Source organism: Leuciscus leuciscus (genome assembly GCF_965113295.1).
Source record: "Leuciscus leuciscus genome assembly, chromosome: 3".
NCBI classification, from domain to species: Eukaryota; Metazoa; Chordata; class Actinopteri; order Cypriniformes; family Leuciscidae; genus Leuciscus; species Leuciscus leuciscus.
In genome coordinates, this window is record NC_138727.1 from 13,471,500 (window position 1) to 13,493,676 (window position 22,177).

Genomic DNA, 22,177 nt, shown 5'->3' on the forward strand with positions numbered 1-22,177 from the left:
CTGTCGTATCATACGGCATTCATAGAAGCATCTTATCTAATAATTTTAAAATAAAAAGTGATTCATTGGAATGAACACTGCGTCTAAAGACTCAACTCTTTAGACTTAACAGAGAGACAAGTTAGAAAGAGTTACAGTCAATTAAGGTATACAGTTATTAGTAAACATAAGTATGCCTACTTACGAGTAAGGATCATGTTGTGTTTTCTATAAATCGCGAGAGTCCCGTTGCGATATGCTTCAGGAGTCCTCTTCGTCTTCGGTTTATTCCAACATTACAGCGAAGCTCGCATGTATTCCAATAGCCTGAAGTGAATTCGCAAATTCTACAATAATAAATAATACTAATGAAAAAAGTTCCTCTAAACTAAATAACGTTTATAGAAGGTCCAAAGACCAAAGAGCAAAAAGTAAATCCATGACTTATTTCCTTTCCTGTCTGCCCAGGGCAAAAAATTTCCTCAGAGAGCTGTGTTTGAAACGCCTGTGAACGGACTTGTCCGCGTGTGAATGTGAATGAACAGACTGATTCACTGTTTAGGAATGGGAGGACGGAGAACGCTCCACCTCCCCGCCCAGGACAGCCTCAGGTGGGCTTTCGCTGCTCTAGACGGGGAGGTGGAGCTATCATTCAATTGCCAAAGCCTACTTTATTGGCATGTTTATAGCCTATGCACACAATAAAATAGTGACAGGAAAATAATAAAAAATGTAGAAATGTTAATAATAATGCTAAGTAAATTAAACACTCAACAAGAAATGATACACATTAAAATACATAATGGACAAGAAATATATTTTTAAATGCAGCAACCGAATGATTTTCATGACGTTTGCTGAATAAACCTAACCGTTCCCACTGATGCAAAGTGGTTAGGCTGCAAAAAGTGAAATTGTATTTTATTTTTTTATTTATGACTTAGGATTAACATAAAGTCCAAATACTTTTAAATTGATTAGGCTTACCTGCACGCAGCCGGGCTTATGTCCGATTAATAAATTACAGTTATTAAATGGTTAATTCATACCAAATTAATAAACACCACTGCGCGCAAAAGCATTGGCGATTTAATTAATCGCACTCTTCTTAAATATTTCTAAAATTTTTTTTTTTTACTGGTCTACTCCTTGCCTGTCTTTAATCTAAAATGCCCTCTCTCCATCTCTTTCTCTTTTTTTAAAAGCGAAATTCAAATCATCCAAAAGTGAGAGTGTGGGTTCGAATAGCCTGTTCATTTGGCTGAACGACATTGTTTTGTGCTTAACTACTTTAAACTGCAATTAAAACGGCGCGCCGTTAGCATATCATTAGAGATCTTCATTAAGTAGTGGGGCCGTTTGAAAGCCGCTATTGTGGGACGTGATGTTGTGAAAGGGGAAGACAATGAGTCCGTTCTGCTATGGTAATTCCAACAAGCCCCATCAACAGGCGTCCCTGATTCTGGTCTCCTCCCGCACGCACGTACGCACGCACGCACGCACGCACGCCCATAGGTGCTGCGGTGCAACAGTAGCTTTGCACAGTAAAGCAAGACCTTCTATTGTGTGAGGAGCTCTTATTGAGATCAAACAAGCTTAAGGTCCTCTCTGATGCTTCCTGCTTTAGAAGTGAAAAGAAAGTCACGTTCACTTCCTTTTGCCGGTTCAATTAAAATTAAGACAAAGAATGGAGACCTATTCATGTAAGCCAGAAGTAAGTAGCCTATATGGTTTATATAATTAAGCTATGTTCAGAATGGAATAGGTTTGTTTAATGGTTACAGAATACAATCGGACAATAATTATTTTTAAAAAGTAATGCATGCTATGAGAAAAGAAATGCAAAAACTTGCAAACAGTATGCAACATACTGTAGTTGTTACATCATCATTTTGCATATTTAATTCAGCAAGTGCTGTTCAGTTACCACTTTGGAAATAATATTTTATTTTTAATTATTTATTTGATTTGATTGGAGTCAGAAAGGAGAATAATTTTTGATAATTTTACTGATATCCAGTAAAGTTTGTCATGCAAATTGACATTCAGAATATGCAGAGATTTAGAATGGTATAATCAGAGCACATTATGCTATCCCATAAGGCCATGAAAGTGACCTTCACAGTGTAGAGTACACATATATACTGATAAAAAGTATGTAAGGCTATGCTGTGTATAGCCTCTTTAATTTCTCTTGTCCCGGTCTGTAAAATAGTGCAGCATGTCTGACTCACAAGGAAAAACTTATGCATAGGAAAACTGCCTTCCTTGTGGAATCTCTACATCAGTCTTTATTCCTCACTCTCCAGAAATTCAGCAACTGCATTCAGACATGCCAGAGAGATTGAGTGAGAGATGTGTGTGGTTTTGAAACTGACTCACCAGATTCTCTTCCTGTCTCTGTCATGTGTGTGCCTGCACCTATTATTTCACTCCACCCTGGCAATTCTATTATTAAACATAAAACCATTTAATTCTTAAAGGTACACTATTTAACTTTTTTGTTCAAAATTAACAAAATGTTATATATATATATATATATATATATATATATATATATATATATATATATATATATATATATATATATATATATATATATATATGTTTTTGTCTTACCCTGATTCACTATGGAAAGATTATTCCAAGTGTTTATGTGAGATGGTTTTCGTGGGAAATTGCGTACATACTTGGCTACTTTGGTGTGGGAGTGGTATAGTTTTCAACTCCAGAAAGGTTAATGGAGCATGCTAAATCTGGAACCTCCAGGGGAATCATCCCGTAAAAAAAAAATTATAAATAAAAATAAATTCTTAACAGAAGAAAGTCTGCTTGCAAAAAGAGAATGTGCCAGAGCTCGTAATAAAACGAGAATCAACATATGATAATGTTAACAAATGGAATCTTATTGTAAAGTGTTACAAATAAAATAAATAAATAAAACATTCACATTAATTAAAACTCTGTCTTCAGTTATTCTGTAAGTCTTTCTTTCTTATACAGAACACCAAAAAATGGCATTTTAAAGAATGTTGTTGTCCATAATGAACGTCAATGGGGTCCAAAACCACATTGAACCCTACTAACTTTCAGTGAATGGAAAAAAAAGCACTTTTTCAAGATATGTTCCTTTATGTTCCACAGAAGAAATTAAGTAATGCTCTCTTAGAAGAAAAAGTTCTTAAAAGAACCATGAAAGGTTATGTCAGGCACTTCATATATTGAACCTTTTAGGAGTTCCCATCATGTGACCATTTTATGGATTTAGTTTGAATTTATTTAGTTTGAATTTGCTTTTAATTTTAATGACATTTTGTGAATTAGCTCATAAACAATTTATCACTAGAAAAAAAATGAATAACCTGTTAAACATGAAAGAATTATGCAATAATTAAAAAAAATTCTCCTAGAACAGATTTGACATAAAGGGATCTTTAATATTGAGTCAAGAACCCTAGGGTTTACCCCATTTAACCTTTTCTTTTATTATTATTTATAGGGATGGAACAAACATTATTGTTAGTAAATTATAACAGTATTTTCATTTTTGGGTATACTATTCCACATTTTGTGTGTGCCGGCAATAACAAAGACAATGTCCAAGTGCACTAAAAATGTCACCAATGGTTTGAGCAAAAATTCCAACTGCTAAAAATGTGGTGCACAGAAAATGGACAGTGGAAATGGCCTGAACTGAAATTATATTTTGTGGACATTATATTTAGCAGAGTGCTATTGCAAATTAAAGGAGCATATAAGAGACACCACCCTAGCACTGTCTGACGTTCACCGGATCCTGTACCTTTACTCCCACAATGCTTTGCCTCGCACAGAAACAGAAAATATGATGACTGCTGAGAATTTAGAAGTTTGTATTTATATGTGAGTGAATGTGACACCTTTATTTGCTTTATTAGTTCAGTCAGGCTATAGTTCTCATACTAAAGACTGTAACAAATGAACATAGTACTTTTGAATGTATTTGTGTGCGTATTTCACAACAGGCCACTAGAGTAAGTCCCAAAGTAAGACAAGGGGAAGCTACAGAATAATATAATTGTTATTATCAGCTATTTATAAACCAACAGCTTTAAAACAATCAGAAATAGAACTGAGCAGGTGTGAGTATGTGCATGTCTACACACCACATATTTAAGCTGCGGAAGTAAGCTGATATATTTTTGTTTGCGATTGTGCATGCTAAACAAATGGGGACCTTGTGCATTAGTACATACTGTATTTCATTAGAGCACATAAGCTGGATATGTATGTACAGAATGTGCCAGCTTTAATATCCAGAGAATAAAAACAGGAAAAAGCCACAGACCTCTTACCCTGTTCTTACTGATACATCTCAGCCTCTCCCACTTCCACACAAACATGTGTACACTGACAATAACAAAGACACGCATACAGTACACACTTCCTAAGTCTAAAATTAGGGCTCATTTTTATTTTTAAACTTATACATTGTAAAACGAGCAGCTATCGCAAAAATAAATGTTAGCTAAAGCTATTTTTTTTTCTCATTCATTTAAAAAAAAATCTAATTAGTTTTACACTACAAACCCTAAAATGCTCATTTATAAATGGTTACTTGAAATAATTTTCTTAAAGTCCTCCTGTAGTCAATAATTGTATCCCTTTAAACTCATATTTGATAACCAAAATGGCATATTTAAACATGTTTTCCTTAAAAAAAATAATAATAAAAAAACGTCATGCCTTTAAATAGCTTGAATACACCCTTGCTTCATTTAGTGTATGCGGTTCTATGAATATGCAAATTAGCCCTGCCTCCACTCACACCAGCTCAGAGATCCTGGTTAAGGTAGTTTGTGACGTCAGAAACACCAGCAATTTCAAACCGCATTTTGGTTCACTGAAGTTTTAAGGAGAAAATAACTCAGCAATTGTTCTGAATTTGCACACGGTTTGTCTTACAGCATATTAAAAACACCTCATAGACATTAAAAGCTTGATATTCACCACAGGGGGACTGTATTTTTAATATTTTTTTAAAGTAAAATCATCTTGTAACACTTTAATAAGTTCTTAATTGATAACATTAGTTAATGCATCAACTAACAAAGCAATTTGCAATATATTTTCATAGCATTTTGAACCTTCGTTAATGTAAATGTTAAAAAATCAACTGTTCGTTGTTTGCTCAAGTTAGTTCTGAGCGCATAACTTATGTTAAAGGTGCAATGTGCAAGTCTCTGAGTTTTTGCAGAACTATGCCCCCTCTGGCGACAAGCGAAACTGCAACCAGAGGTGTGCATGCTCATTCCGTCCCGAATCCCTCTTATTTATTTTACTGTACAGGATTATAGAGGCAATGGCAGTGATCAGAGAAGGGCTCATTCAGCCCATCAGGCAATTGTTTAAGCATGTATGGGTTAGAAAAACGGGTATTTTTAACATGAAATGTTGCGCATTGCACCTTTAAGAGAAACAACTTTTGCACTTGAAAATATACTAGCAAATGTTGAAATGAACTAAGATTAATAAATATTCAAATAATTATTCATTCTTTGTTCATGTTAACTACTCTAGTTAAAGCCAGGGTAGGTGATTTGTTCCAGAAACATTTTCTGTTATGTTGGCTGAAAGTCTCTTGTGACGCTTTAGTTTGCTCCATGCTGTGGGTGTTCATGTGTTTTGAAGGAGAGGCTTGGGAGCCACTCGGTAAATTGCCTACCCTACCTTTAATGTTAACTTACAACTATTTTTGTTCAAAAGCCTATTATTTAGATTGTATTATAGTTCATGTGTTCTTTGTTCCTGTTTCCTCAGTCCCCATAGTTTGCCAAGTATTCCCTTGTTTGTTACTACAGTTTCTGATTATGTTCTCCACCCACTTCTAGTATGAATCATTATTCTGTCTGTTTATACTCCTTGGTTTCTTCAGTTCATGGTCGGTTTTTGTCTTTGTTTGAGAAGCTGATAAGTTTGTGCTTGCCTTTACCTTCATGTTTTGAATGATCTTCTTGTTTAATTTATAAAAACTGTTGCACATTTATTTGAAATCGAAATCAACCTTGCTGAATACTTTCTTTCTTTCTTTTTCTTTCTTTCTTTCTTTCTTTCTTTCTTTCTTTCTTTCTTTCTTTCTTTCTTTCTTTCTTTCTTTCTTTCTTTCTTTCTTTCTTTCTTTCAAAAAAAAAACTTATTGACTCCAAACATTTGAGCACCAGTGTAACATGCATTCATTGATTCATTTCCATTTTCTGCAATTGACAACTGACATAATAATTTTGAACATATACGCTCAATATTAGATTTGCTGACTTGCAAAATTTCCCTACATTTTCTGAAGGTAACGCAATTTATAACTGGCTGCTTTGGCAGTTCCCCAATCCATTCCTGATTTTTCCATGAGCTAAGCGGTCTTACGTGTATCAGAGGCATTAGTGTACACAGCTGTTATGGAGATATATACAGAGTGCAGAGATGGAAGACTTCTGGCTCTCCTCAGAAGCTGTCTGGAATCCAAGAGGCCCTGAGGGAGATGACTGAGATAGACTCTCCAACATGGACTCAATGGATTTTTGACAAGTCTGAGATTCTGAATATTTGCCCATAATAGGGGTTAAAAGGTGAATGTACGTCCTAGTGTGCGAATGAACGATGATTATGTCTACGCATGTGTTGCAGAGCCACATGTGTGTCTAGAAAATAGCCAACAAATGTTTAGCGGTAACAGTGGTGGTATTCACAGTGCCATCGGCCACGAAGAGATGAGCCAGGCATGGCATTCACTCAAGAAGCAAACATACATTACTGTGTATGAGTGAGAAAGTCACTTAAGGTTACTTAGTATTTTAATGAAGTTAGCAACTATGGGAAAGAAATGTTTAATGTTTATGCATTTTTACTTCATAGACTTGAGAAACATGATTCAATATTAACAATATAGTAATATTGTTGAAATCACATTTGAGCTGTATGTCTTGGCAAACTCGACCATGTACATCAAAAATACTTAACCTTCGACGGTATTCAGGTGTGAATCAAATAAACCACTGTCCTCCATAGGTCTCTTTTCCAACTTTATGTGCAATGCTTTTAAGCATTCCCAAAGTATACCATTATAGTTTAGATGATCTGATCACAGATCAGTTTTTCCTCACATTTTTGTGGGTACAGACTGTAGGGAGGGGAGACAGTAATGGATTCAGGCTATTCATCCAATAGCATGTTGACAATGACATACAAAAAAGTGTACAACTTATAGTCCCTGTTCGGTGTTAATACCATCCGGTATTAAGATGAGTTTTGGTCGATCGGATCACAAGTAAACGAGGGAAACTGCCGTTTACACCTGGTGTTTTAATCCTTCTCTTTTGTTCACTTTCGACCACTTCTGTCCTGATCTCTTCCATGGGAGTGTCTATGGGTGGGTAAATGTATGGGCTTTTTCAGATCTTTCGATGAAATAAGCTCACGCAATTTACATATAAACACGCCCTGATAGGACTGAAAACACACAGAGAGCAGAAGCTTTAATTTCTGCTCTGACAGCCGCAAGACCATGGCGAACGCGGTGAGTGAGTGTTAGAAATCAGGAATGGTGAGAGAACATTGTGCTTGGTACGTTTTTCTTCTTCAAACAGCAAAGTTTAAATTCCATCTGGCCAGCGTGCTTCCCAGTACTGTAGGCAGTCTTTTGTGGCTGTTTGAAGTTCGAACACATTTGACCATATGAGCGTCTACGAAAGCAATCCAGTCGGAGGCATTTCGACTACTTCTGGAAGTGGTCGAAATTGGACAAGCTTAAAGCGTTGTATATCCCGTTTACACCTGTATTTAGTGTCGTCCACTTGTGATCCGATCGACCAAAATGCATCTTAATACCATGCAGGTGTAAACAGGGCCATAATTTTAAGACGCAAAATACACAATGTGTCAGAACACAAGTTTTGTATTGATTTACACAAGTAAAGGTGCAGTCACATTAGCAAAAGGTTCATGGTTTACTGTCAATAGTGTAGCAATATATGAAGCAGAGCTTACACAGAAATCACTTTCAAACCAAGCAGCTTTCTGCTGATCTGGGGTGCATTTCCCAAAAGCAACGTTATCCAACTATGGTCGCAAGTTCAGCATAGTTCAACGAGTCAGTGTTTCCCGAAACCATCGTTCCAACGAACATTCGAAAACAGCATCGCAAAGTTGTGTGGTTGGAACGACAGCTCTCGACCTGGTTAAAAAACATAGTTTCTAGTTTGCATGAAATGTGGACTTAATAAATCCTTATCTTGAGCTAAACAAGCCGACATTCAGTACAACCTGTGTCTTTTATTTTGAATACATACAAATGTCATTTACGTCTTTTAGTTTGTGTAGAGATTTGAAGCATAGTTATTGAAGACTGCGCATGTGCGATCATGCTTTATTATGTAAGAACGAGTCTATGATTGAATCTGGAAATAAAGCAAAATAACTGAGAAAAATTAGAAATAGTCCTCAGATATCATGTCTGTAATTTATATCAGAACATCTAGCGTTAATTCAATGTCAAACAGTTTCATTAAAATAAGTTATTACTCCACAACGTGCATGACATCATAAACCAACGTGGTTGAACGACCACTTTACGACAATATGGTTTCGGGAAACAGTTGTGACTAGCTAGTTAATTTCTTCAACGATGCATCCGAACTATGGTAGTGAAGCAGCGAGTTATGTCGTTGTACTTGAAACGCACTTGAAACTTTTCCGCTTTCTCCATGCTAAAAAGACCAGCCTATTTGTGTTTTGAATGCTGTTCTCCTAATACCTAAACTAAATCCTTGGCCAATTAGCTATAAAGTCAAATGTGTTTGGAACAAAACGAGGGTATGTAAGTAACGACAAAACTATCCCTTTTAAGAAAGCCCTCAGTATTTTTTTTTTATCTGTGGCACAGAATTAATGACAAATGCAACTCCAACATCCTTGAACATGCACACTCCATCTCTACCACACTTCTTTTCAGTTCTCTTTTTCATCTTTTGTTCTCACATTCCTGGCTATATGAGGCTATATTAGAAGACGGCTGCAACTTGAGTGTTGTCAGCTGGCCGAATAGCATAGTTTTCCCACAATGAAAGTGACAGGCCTCTTTGAAACTATAATAACTATGAAGCTTTATGGATGGAATGGATGTTTGCTACTGAAGTTCACAAATGTCCCATAATCCACTGAAGACCAAGCCAAATAAACTTTGGGAAAAGGAACTTCAAGTTCGGGAAAAAAGTAAATTTTTGTTGCTCGTAAGAGTCTAAAATAAAATAAGTATTTAAAAAAAATCTGCTGTAGAAGTGTGTGCTGAGTTTCAAAATGTAAATGGTACATCATTGTACAGTATGTTGTGACTGGAGCAGAATTCTAGCACTTAGTGTTGGATAAATACTTTCAAGCAAAGTGTAATTCTTATATATAAACAAATATTTCTGATGATGGATTTCAAGGCTCATATTCAAATCATGCAGTAGTAAAGGAATTTAAAACATAATTATGCAGTTCCCTTCTCTAATACGATTGACCAAACAGTGTTCTAAGAGCTTATATTTAATGTAATAGGGAATTTCATTCCACCCATTTGTATTTGTGTTGTTCCAAACAGAATACTATACAAAAGGTTAAATTTGTTAATATTAAATAATGCATTAAGTATGATGAAATGACAATAAACAATACCTTTACAGCATTTATTAATATTTATTCATTTCTAGATATACTAGGATATTTGTAATATTTCAAGTTATGTAAATCAACATTAGTAATTGTATTATGATCAGGGTTAAGGGTAATGCATTACAAGTAACGTGAGTAACGTAATCAGATGACTTTTGTCCCAAAAACTTTTTTTTGCTGCTGACCATCGATGATCAAATTCAGCCTGTAATCCAGAATAGCAGCACAACTGAAAGGTTTGTTTGAGCTGCACCCTCTACAGGCGAGAATTTGCATTTCTTTCAGCATGAGGATTTTTCATTTCACTTTTGGTGTGAAAGGGCCTTTACATTTGCCAGAAATATAAAAAAAAATGTTATTAAAAAACAAACAAGCAAGCCCAGCCCAGGTAAGAAAAAGTAATGCAAAAGTGACATAATGCATTATTTCGATAACAAGTAACTAAGTGACGCAAGTACTTACTGTTTTAGGGAGTAAGCCTGGTTTCTCCTAAGGTTTCTTGCAAGGTTTTTTTCTCCATTTTGTCACCTGATGGAGTTTTGGTTCCTTGCCACCGTCGCTTTTGTAGCCTTTGGCTTTTGGCTTGCTTAGTTGGGAACATTTAATATTCAACAAATTATTGAACACCATTATATGAGAACTGAACTGAGCTGGACGATGACATCACTGTTTTCTCCAGAGCGTATATATATATATATATATATATATATATATATATATATATATATATATATATATATATATATATAATGAAGTAAATTAATCATTTTTTTTACAACAAAAATGAACCATCACTGAACTTACTTAAGCTGGACTATGACTCTATTTTCTTCTAGATCTGCTGTACAGCATGAAACATACTTTGTTGCATTATTTTTTCTGTTATCACTGTAAAGCTGCTTTGAAACAATCTGTATTGTAAAACGCGCTATATAAATAAAGGTGACTTGACTTGAGTAACACAATATTGTAACGCATTACTTAAACTTACTTAACTTTCCACAACACTGATTATGAATGAATAAATATAGGCTAATATTACTAAATGCTTTAGAAATTGTTGTTTGTCAGTTCATGATATCTAATGCCTTGAATAGTTGTATATAAGCAATATCACATTTGTAGTTGTGCTATTGGTTTTGAATAGTAATGTGCCAAACAACAAACATGTTGGCATTCTGTTCACTTTTGTGATATTAAATATAGGAATGAAACAAATGTTGCTGACATACATGTGTGCAGAAAAACAAAGCAACACATGCGCACACTTGCATTACCACTCATTCATAGAAATGTGTATAATGGGCAATGAACCCACCACCTCCAAATAAAGGCTCATATTTTTTCAATTAGTCATGCATGAAGAGAAGAGATTACAGATGGTTTCCTTTAGTCGGCAGACACATGCAGAGACAGTCGGGTATGAGTGTGTGCATGTGTGAATGTGAGCGCGTGGAAGCCAGTGAAAAAAAGAGATCAAGAGTTCAACATAAGAGCAAACGATGAAGTAGCCACAGTGATGTTTACTTTTCCACAGTTCAATTGACTTAAGTCTTCTTTTATGTAACTCATATTACCATGAGTCGTTTTTGGATCCCCTCTCCCTTTTTCTCTCCTACTGGGCCTCTGGTAATAATTCAAAAGGTTGTCATCAATCCCCATCACTTGAAATGTCTGATTCTGCCCTCCATGATTCTCATCAACACTTTCAGCTGCTTCAGTAGTCTTTGAGTCTTTAGCAGGCATGGTCCATTTCAGATAACTGATGTGTAATAAAGAGATTTGGTAGTGGATAGATGTAACCAGAGAGACTGGTAAACCTTTCCAGCCATTACTCACCTCCTCGAACCAAATGATGATAAATATGATTTTGCATGAACAGATTCTCTAACCCCTAGATCGTAAACTACGGTCAATTTAAAGTCAGAGTTGAAAAAAACAAACTCCAGCATAAGCTGAAATGGTTTTTACAAGAGGACTCCTTTAGCATACAGAGAACTGCACTGTTTCGTGCCATGTTCAAAAATACTTCATAGAAGTCTAGTCAGGAAACCACTGGCATACTTCTGCATGACTAATAAAAAACAAACAAATGACTGCGGAGTTAACAAAAAGGAATATTTTGGGCTCTAGTGTAATCCTTGGAAAATTCCGAGGGCGCTTGCTTGTTTTATATCAGGGGTTAAATTCAGCAAGAACAATCCTGAACAGTGTTCTTGTAACTCTTTGATGTAAAATATATACATAGAGTTGCAGTTTTTTTGTGTGTTTTTTTTTTTGTCAATCTATCCCATTTTCTGTATGCTCTACTTTTTGTACCAAACTTCTAGTACAAATAGGCATACAACGAGGCATTGGAAAGTGTGTAAGTACATCAGGAGTTTATTTAAATAGCACTTGCCTGATGGCTTATGTTACCGCTAACCCGGACGTCGAGGTCACTTCGGTGATTTGGGAAAAGCCGTAAAAGTCCTTTGCAAAACTCACAAGTGTAAGGGAAAAGCTAGTGAATTTAACACTTCATAGAAATGTATTGATAAATTCAATACTTTATCGGTAGTCTCTTCCGGCAATAGATGTCATGCTCTGTGCGGGATCTCGCGGGATCTCCCAGTATTGCTGAAAACGTTTTTTGGTATATCCCCATTTTTATAAAAAAAATGTCCTAAGTGTTGATAACTTAGTGTTAACTAATAATTGTTGCAATACTACGAACAAAAAATTTGTGCATTCCTGGAACTGGGCGTCGTTACACTACATCCTTATATGCATCGCTTTCTGCCAGGACTTTTACGGGCTTTTCCCAAATCACGGAAGTGACCTCGACGTACGGGTTAGCGGTAGCATAAGTAGCATAATGACTATGCACCCCATGTCTGCCATGTACAAAACCCGGTTTTGTTCATTAAATGTTCTGATCTTTGTATATATTTGGATATTCGTTTATTTAGTTTTTTTCTTTATTCACAAATGTATGACTTTAGGAAGTACAATTTGATTACCATAAAATAAAGTTGAATTAACGTAACCTTCTGTCATTTTTACTCTTCAAAATGTGCACTTGCATGTGTTGATTATAATTAGGCTAATTTACAGATAGCCTCATAAAATAATAAGGATAAACAGTATTTAAAAAGTATATAATTATCTAACATCTGACTCATTAAAAATTCACCTCAAAACATAAAATGCTAAATGGGGGATATCTATAGGCCTATCTAGCACTACAAAAAAAAGTCAGAATGTCATCTCTCAGTTGCTGAATGTCGCACAACAATGTTGCTACAGCCCTGTCGCGTCTTACATTTCTACGTTGTTACAATGTTGCGAGCGTGTAGACAGCGATGTTGCCATAGCAGAAATGCAACGTCCCACAGACGTTGCCACAACATAAATGTGTTTACTGGGACGTAGCTAAAGAGCCACATTAAAAGAATGTCAACTGTTAGCATGCTAAGCTATAAGTCAACAAACACAGGCAAGGTCAACTTCGGAGAGGTATTTTTTTGGGAACAGTAGTGAATATCAAAAATCTGTTCAGTCATTTCTGCGCGTTTCGGTTCAATGATCATCTGATCAGATTTTGGACAAAGTCAGACAATTTGCAGGAGGAGTAGCACAATTGTTTTTCATTTACTTAAAAATGGCAGACAAACCAAATAATGGAAAATTTTTAATTAAATGAAATGAAAAAATTTGGACAATGTTTTCAAAAGTTCTTAGCGTTTTTGCAAACAAAACCTTAAATCTCTGGAAAAGTAGGTGGCGCTGTGTTCAAACTCCTCAGGTACCTTCATGACATGCTAACTATGATCTCTACCTAATTTTGTGCTGATATCACAAATCGTTCAAACTATATTGCCATTTATGATAAAATTCAAAATGGTGGGCCGATGGTTCGTCCGATCCTGGCAAAATCAGTATCCACAGATTCAGACTGACAAGAAATCCATGGGCAGAGTTTTAATGTACATTTCTATAACAAAGGGTTCAAAAGATAGCTATAACCTTTTGAAAAGTTAATTTTTTAACTGCTGGTGGCACTATAGATTTGTTCATAGAGACCCCAAATTTGGTCAGATTACAATGTATTACCATCACTACAAGTGTGTTCATAGGGCTGATATAGTATAATAATAAAGTAGTATAGAATAATAATAAAGAAAACGGACAATTACAATAGAGACTAGAGCCCCTTTGGGGCTTGGCCTCCAATAAAATATACTACTACTATGATCATTAATTGTATTCCTTATTTTGTTGTAAACATATGTATTATCATCAAAATAGGTCAACAAAGGTGTCAGCATTACACATGTGATATTACTTTATCATTATCTAACACTTCTTTTTGTTGAGCACCATAGGGGATTCATGAGCGGCATTCTCATCCTAATGATGCGGCTAACAAGCAAAGATCAGGACATCCTGTTGTTTACAGAGTCGTTTACATGACCGCAGTGATCTTCCTGATTATATCGGCCTCACTAAATTTGGTTAATGTCAGAAACTCAACAGATTGTTGATTCACAACGTGAACTTCAGCTTGTTTTTCTGGTGTGCATGGCAATAATAAGATAACAGACAAACCAAAATGCAGTCATGTATGAGCTTTTAAGAGAGCACATCATCTGGTTTATCTTTGTCTCGTATGACTAATGCGCTTTCATGAGCTAGCATTTCAAAGCAGATGTCATGCTTCAGAAGTGTTATATGGCAGACTAACACTCAGACAGACGGTCTAAAATATTATTTGGCTGTGATTTCATGGATCATGATTCATGTGGATTCCTATCACTGGCACAATAATGTGCAGCTTCAGTACTGTGTAAACTTGGCAAAGGTGTGATCGAGTGTGTTGGCTGCCAAGCATGTGCCAGTCGACAAACTACGACTGTGAATTAGTCATGGCCTTGGGCGAAGATGTCTTATAATACTGCTAAAATAAACATCCTAAAAGCTGGCTTCACATACAGGTAACATTTTTTGTAACACAGCACACAATGAAAATTAGATGTAGACCAATATAAAAGTATAGGCAAAGTATATCTGTAAATGCCAAACATTTATATAGTTTCAGGAATATGTCTTTACAGTTCAATACCTCTTTACCCTGCTGAAAATACAAGCATTGTTCACACCAGGAGTAAGTCAGTCAGCTTTACTGGGAAGATCATGCTAGTTGACCAGCATTTTGGCAGGTGAAAAGCATGTTTATACTGGTATACAAGCCAAACCAGCAACATACCAGCATAAACCAATCTTAACCAGCATGGGAATTCAGCTGGATAAATATATGAAAAAATATAAATACCATCAGTCAAGTAGACAGAGATCTGTGAAATACAAGCTGAGATCCATTTACTGGGAATTCTGCTAACTTTTGGTGCAGCAGATGGGTCCAGGACTTAAGGCTGAGGCAGCATATGGTCCGAGCCTCTGCACGGACAGTCAATGGATTACACAGCACAAGCACCTAACATTACTTTTCCTGACCTCCGACCCTGAACTGAACTCTCACCTCAGATGATGCATATTGAACCAGGAGCCATGTCCAAACCAAACCAAACCAGGTGGACACAAGGAAAAATGTGGCTTAAAAAGAAATTGCAGAAGTGTCATGGCCATTCAAACTGAGGGGTCGCATGCAGTGGTTTTAAATAGCCTACAACAAAAAAAAAAGAAAAGAAAAAAGAAACATTAATTATTGAAAATTAAGTTGCATGGTTCCGCAAGGTTTGTGAAAAAATTAGGTCCCCTTAAGGGCATGTGTGTGAATTCTCCAGAAGTGAGAGTTGGGGTGGGGTGATTTCTTGGATTTTCTTAAGAGGTTGGGTCTGCTAGTCGGCACATAGAGGACCATTGAAGCCAGACATTTAGCAAACCTTTTTTTAACATAGCTCTTCTTAAAAATCTAACAAGTCTCCATTGGTAAGTCTTAAAGACCACTGTCCCATCGCTCTGCAGAAGGCGTATATGGATCTTAATCTTGCGGCCCACGCCAAGCTGAGTGCTCTTGAGAAGGAATCTATGGAATCCTATTGACCAAGATGAATAAACAAACACATTATGTCCAAGGGGATTTGATTAAAGAAGAATGACGCAAGTCAGCCCAGGTGTTTCAGCCTACTCTTTGCATTCCTCAAAAACCTTTCCTAAAACCACTAATTTTAAAATAGTTTCTCACTCTGTTTCACACTGTGCAGGTCAGAGAGCCTCTATATACTGTATGCCTGAAATGGTACTCAAAGTGTTCTTTGTAATGAGTTTGGGCTGAATATATTCATGTCTAATATTTGCTCAGTCACATTCTTGAGCAGTTCATATAAATAGAACTAAACATATAGCTAAACTGGTACACGCTCAGTTATTTAAAGGTTTTACAAACTTTTTATTACCAAGAACCCCCAAATATGAAAGAGACCTCTTTCTGAAAATATTAAGGAAGCCACATTTGTACTGTATGAGAACAAAAGTGTGATATTATAAAGATAGCATGTTGTTTCCTAAGTGGCAAATTATTAAACAATTATATTCAAAAATATTTATCTAAGTGTAAGTTAAGTTCTTTTTTTCTCTCTCTATCAACTATTAATGTCATTAATATTTCACACTACATTTTATTTCTCAGTATTTTTGACTTTAGAAAGCAGAATATAAAAACAGTAATATATAAATTACACAATGATAGTCATTTTAGTATAATTTATATACTTTTATGGTATTTATTAATATTTTGAATTAGTTTTTACTTTGTTTTCAGTTTTCATTTTAGTTTAAGGTTTAGTAATTTAGATTTTAATAATAGTTTTTTCAGTCTCATTTGTAGTAATTTTACTTCAACTTGACCTTATTTAAATTCAGTTAGTTGCAAAAAAAAAAAAAAATGTTTTCACGTTTTTAATTTTTGTCTTTTCTTTTCTTTTATTTCAGCTTTATCTCAATTAACAAAAACATATTTAATAGTTTTAGTTAACAAATCAATCAATCAATCAATCAATCAATCAATCAATCAATCAATCAATCAATCAATCAATCAATCAACCAACCAGACTTCCTTGCACCCCTTTGTGGACCACCTGTTTGAATCAAGTGGTTTGATCAGTGGATGAGAACAAATACTGCAGCTATACAATAATTTTTTATACATCTTCTTCTTTTTTTTCACTTTGACTTTCTAATAAAGTATTTTCTCAATCATGGGCTTCCTCAACCCCAAGTACTACATAAACAGAACAGAACAATCCCTGGTTAAAAATGAGTCAAGCTGATAATCCAAAGCCCACAGAAGTGTAAATCATTCTCTTGCTGTAAAACACCCAACTTGCTGGCAAAACGCCACTGGTGACTTAAAAGTGAAAATATGAGCTCAATTCCCACGAGATAAACTGCTATCACCATCCCCTGCTCAGATCCCAGAATGAATGGAATCTTCTATTTGCAGCCAAAACAACACTGAGATTCTTTAAATGGTTGGATTATGACTATTAATTCTGACACTAACACACCAACATGGAAGGCTGGTCCTCATATACACATGTTTATCACAGTATTTTCCAACTTCATCACTCTAGCTTAAATATAGATTACAAGAACCATTGACACTCTACATCAAGAGCTGAGAGAGGTCAAGATAGTTTAAAACAATTAAGCATCATTGACAGAAGTGACTGTCTACATCAGGGGTGCCTAATCCTGTTCCTGGAGATCTTCTGTACCTACCTGCAGAGTACAGATCCAACCCTGATCCAACACACATGTCTGTAATTATCAAGTACTCCTGAAGATCTTAATTAGCTGGTTCAGTTGTGTTTGAGGAACGTAGATTTCCAGAAACAGGATTGGGCACCCCTGGTCTACAACATTCATCTCAGACTGAGAGGAGAGACTGTTCCAAAAAGATTTGTCACCATCTCAGAACTCAAGTCTCCAGAGCAAAACAACTCAATTTCAGTCAAAGAAATGTCCTTTACCCCATTCCAAACTTCATCACAGCAGATTCATGAAGCAGCCAGAACAATATCACCCCCATGGGCCATCCCAAAGACAAGGTCTGGATAAACATTTGAGGGTCCTGGCCCTTATGACCTCCTGTATTAGTGTGGGAGTCTGTGACCAATGGTTGCTGTGATGTGAAACAGGAAGTGAGAAAACTAATCAAGAACTGTGGGCTTAATCTTAAACAACTCCAGTTTAATTAAGCCATACAAGTCCAGATAAATGGATAGAGATCTAGAAATTCTTCAAATTAGTTAGAATTCTAGACCCGAGTTAGGCTTAGTGCTAATACCATCCAGCTGCAGTCTTGAAGCTATGACAACAGCTTCTAGAGATCTAGACCCTCACTTAACTTCCCAGCCCCCAATAGATTGAATTCCAGGAACATCTGGAGTGACTGACCCCAAGCTAAAACATTATAGCTGTGCGGTAAGCACCACAAATCATGAATAGTTATTCTCATAGAGAGAGATAGAGAAAATGATTGTCCATATTTTGATGACAATCAATGCATCTACTTAGACTTACAATGCATTTGGAAATTACAGCCTTGATCATCTTAGTGAAAAAGTAATACTTTTTGTTCGCTGAATGATAACAGTGGTCTTGGACAAATTTTTACATCCATTTGGATTTGTCACCAATAATCCATTTATTCCACAAGTGAAAGTGTCTGATTATAGGTGGGTTATACCAGGAATGCGTTCAGCTGGTCATGTGATCTCAAAATGGCGGCGATGGGGGGGACCAGCATCATGTGGAATAACATCTCATGTTTTTGCATCTCATGTGAGAGTACATCTAATTTCAATAGCCTAAAACTACACTTGAATCACTGAAATGAGACATCATAGGAATTTCACAATGCAGTCACAATGCATTGGATTACGTTTATGCAGCATACAACACAACAGAGGCCTTATTGAAGTTGGGTTGGGACAAGTATGATGCTGGAAGAACCGTCTTCAAGCATCATTAAAACAAGCTTTGTTTGAGGAGTCAGAACTGACCTATAAAAATGGCTATGCAACATTAATGCCTTTGTAGATTAACTTCAAGATTAATGTGCTGACGATAACACCATAGGAATGCAGATAACCATGGTGACCATAAACAAACAAATAACAACATACAAAAACTTTATTAATGACTTCTCACATTCACGCAACTGTATCTGCTGGCTATCACATCTTCTCATGCTAGATCCTAGAGACATGAAGAAAAATCAAGAGAAATGTTTAGAGAAAAATACACAAAGAGACTCAGAAATAATGATTGTTTATCATAAAACTTGCCATAAAATTAATGTTTTTTTATTTGAAAGCTTATGGTGGTAATATCTTTTCTAAAAGTAGGTCAGTGAAATGGCCCCTCAAATAAGACTTGGCTGCATCCGAAATCGCATACTCCCCTACTATATAGGCGAAAAACAGTATGTGACTAAAGAAGTATGTTTGAATTCACAGTACTCATAAAAGCGTAGGGAAAAAGTACCCGGATGACCTAGTTCTTTCGGCGAGATTCTGAAGTGTGCATACGATGGACGATGGACACTTTACTATCCCATGAGGCCACGGGAGATGATTTGTGAATGGCAGTGAAACAATACAACTGACGCATGAAGGTCAAATGATAATGACAGCATGGTGAATGTAGTATGTCCGAATTACATTCATACTACACACATTCATACTATATCGAATGCACTTTTTTAGCGGTTGTGAAGTAATTATTCAAAATAAGTACCTACTCAAGAGAGTATGCGATTTCGGACGCAGCCATAAAAAGAGCTGTGTGTGAGTGTGTCTCTTAAGAGTGACAAAGTGTTTGGTTTATGAGCCAGATGCACCCCAGCAAGGACCGAGATAAGATTCCATCTTACTGGCTGTGCATGTTTGTCAGTAATTCTTTCCCACCTCACACATGGCCAACAGTTGACGACACTCATACACATCTACACATACATGCACACACACACACACACACACACACACACACACACACACACACACACACACACACACACACACACACACACACACACACACACACACACACACACACACACACACACACACACACACACGTGTTAAATAGTGTCAGCACTACATTCGGGCGCTCCATCGCCCCTATTATTACCCCATCATTACAGCGCTGTTGAGGTCACGTGTCAAAGTTCACCCAACAAGATTCACGTCTTGGGGGTGACACTGCTCTGCAGTGGCTCTCTGAGCCGCTTGTCAGGACGACACTTAGTCTGTGACCTCAAGGTCAGAGGTTAAAGGTGACAGTGACACCGCCCTTATCAGAAAGCTTCAGATGCTGAGAGTCTGCCCTGAGGAGGAGAAGAACAGGGCTTGGACAGTAAGTGTGTGTTTTTAGACAATGAAAGATAGAGAGAGAGTGAGTGAGCTGTACAAGTCAGATCAGGGAAATGGAGGCCCTGGGCTACCAGAAAGGCCACACCAATCTCAATTCATTCATCTCTCCTTTTCTTAAGAAAAAAAATCCCAACTATCTCTTGCTTTGGCTACCGTGTATAGACCTCCAGGGCCCTATGTTGATTTTCTAAAAGATTTTACGGATTTCCTCTCAGACCTATTGGTCACTGTCGATAAAGCATTGATTGTCGGAGATTTCAATCACATAGATAATACAAATGATGCGTTAGGGGTTGCGTAAAACAGATTTACTTAACTCCTTTGGGGTCAAGCAAAACGTCACTCGACCCACTCATCGTTTAATCATACACTAAATTCAATTATATCACATGAAATCCTACTGATATAGATATTGTACCGCAAAGTGATGATGTCACTGATTGTCACGTGCATACTGCGTACTGCTGATATTTGCCATATTGCGCCAAGTTGTTGACTAGGTAGAACAATTATCCCAACCACTATAGATAGATTCACAAATAACCTGCCTTATCTGTCTTAGCTGCTTAGTGTACCCAAACACACAAATAAAGGAAATGATTAGCAGCATTTTCTCTAGTACATTAAAAACTGTTGCAACCACAATTTAAAAAAAGGATAGAGAGGAAAGTACTGCAATATTACCCACGCTATCAAGAGAGAAGCTTGCAATCTAGAGAGCAAATGGATGCAAACTCATTTAGAGGTCTTTAGAATCGTGCGGAAAGACAGCACTTCCGGTTATAAAAAGGCTCTTAAGGCAGAGAGGGCCGAGCAGACTGAATTAAATATTCCATTACAGTTTAAGTAGTAATCACTTTATGACTTTCTTCACTGAGAAAATCGAATTCATCAGAAATACAATTCTAAATGTACAACACAATTATAATATAGGCCTATATAGGTAACCCCACAAGGAAAATATTGCAGTAGCAATGTATTGTCACTCATTTTAAAGACTCTGAAACTATTTATATTCCACAAAAGGATTTGTACAGTGGAAAAAAGGTTCTTTAGATTATTGAAATATTCTTCACACCAAGAACACAAATGGTTATTTTAATGGAACTGTTCACTGAAAGGTTCTTTAAAAAAAAAAAATATATATATATATATATTAAAGAGTGTATTATCTATATATTATTTTTAATATCTATATAAAATTCTAATATTATCTAAGATAAAAATATAAAATGTCTATATAGATATTTTTTGAGCCCTATACCCCACCCCTTAACCTAACCATTCCAACAAAGAGGTAACCAAATATTAAAGATTTGGTTGTCATTGTGGCTTAACCTGGCTTCAGTAAATTATTATTTAAATTCCGATCTAGAAGACATTTAATATAACACATTAATATAACAGACCACTTTTATAATACTTTTAGATCATCCTCCATCACTTTCCTAATCATTTGTGTTCTCTCTATCAGTCTCCTTGTGGAAACAGATGGTCTGTGACTGTCTCTATTTGCTCAGTTCTACTCATGATGAAGTAGGTTAGATCCCACCAGAGTCAATTCAAATATTAATGAAAACATTGCATGTGAAAGACCATCCCGTATGTAATGTGTTTCATTACTGCGGATTAAGGATATTTCATTCATCTTTTCATTGACATACACACATTAACATACACTTTAAAAAAAGGGAACTGTCTTAAAATGGCAAATACAAATCGTCTGTCTGCTTACCATAACCCCCGGTTTCACAGACAAGGCTTAAGTCTAGTCCCAGACTAAAATGCATTTTTGTGATGTTTTAATTAAAGCAACATTTCTTGTTGTTTTGTCTCAAGATGCACATTAGTAATGTTTTTATTTTATTTTTATTTTAGGCATGATTAAAAAGCTACTTAAATGTCATAATTTAACTAAGGCCCAATCCTGGCTTAATCTAAGATTTTCATTAAAATGTTCAAAACGACTGAAGAAACTTCTGACCCAGAAAGCATTCCTGCGGGATACCAGATCACAAGATAATCACATCACTTTTTTACTGCCTCGTTTTTGGCACATATTTACATATTTTGAGGAAATTAATGATAGGGGGTTAAAAAGTTTGGGTTGGGTGTGGTATAAGAGTTTGAGCAAC

At 36.1% G+C, this 22,177-nt stretch overlaps 1 protein-coding gene and 1 long non-coding RNA gene across 6 annotated transcripts in view; both read right to left on the reverse strand.

The window, feature by feature from the left end:
* Window positions 1-22,177, reverse strand: part of dlc1 (DLC1 Rho GTPase activating protein) — a 118,343-nt gene that overhangs the window by 24,618 nt on the left and 71,548 nt on the right. The window contains exon 1 of one of the 4 annotated variants that reach the window (XM_082165744.1): window positions 185-530. The exons of the other annotated variants lie outside the window; for them this stretch is intronic. Within the exon in view, the coding sequence (XP_082021870.1) occupies window positions 185-197 (13 nt within the window). The 5' untranslated portion in view covers window positions 198-530. Of the gene's footprint in view, window positions 1-184; window positions 531-22,177 lie in introns of those variants that run through there. 4 annotated transcript variants of the gene reach the window in all.
* Window positions 16,561-21,176, reverse strand: LOC309495924. Of its 2 annotated transcripts, none has more exons than XR_014204884.1 (2): window positions 19,724-21,176; window positions 16,561-19,615 (listed from the first exon to the last, which is right to left on the reverse strand). It is a non-coding gene; the product is annotated as an uncharacterized lncRNA (long non-coding RNA). The 2 variants fall into 2 exon arrangements; XR_014204885.1 differs by having other exon boundaries at window positions 19,714-21,176.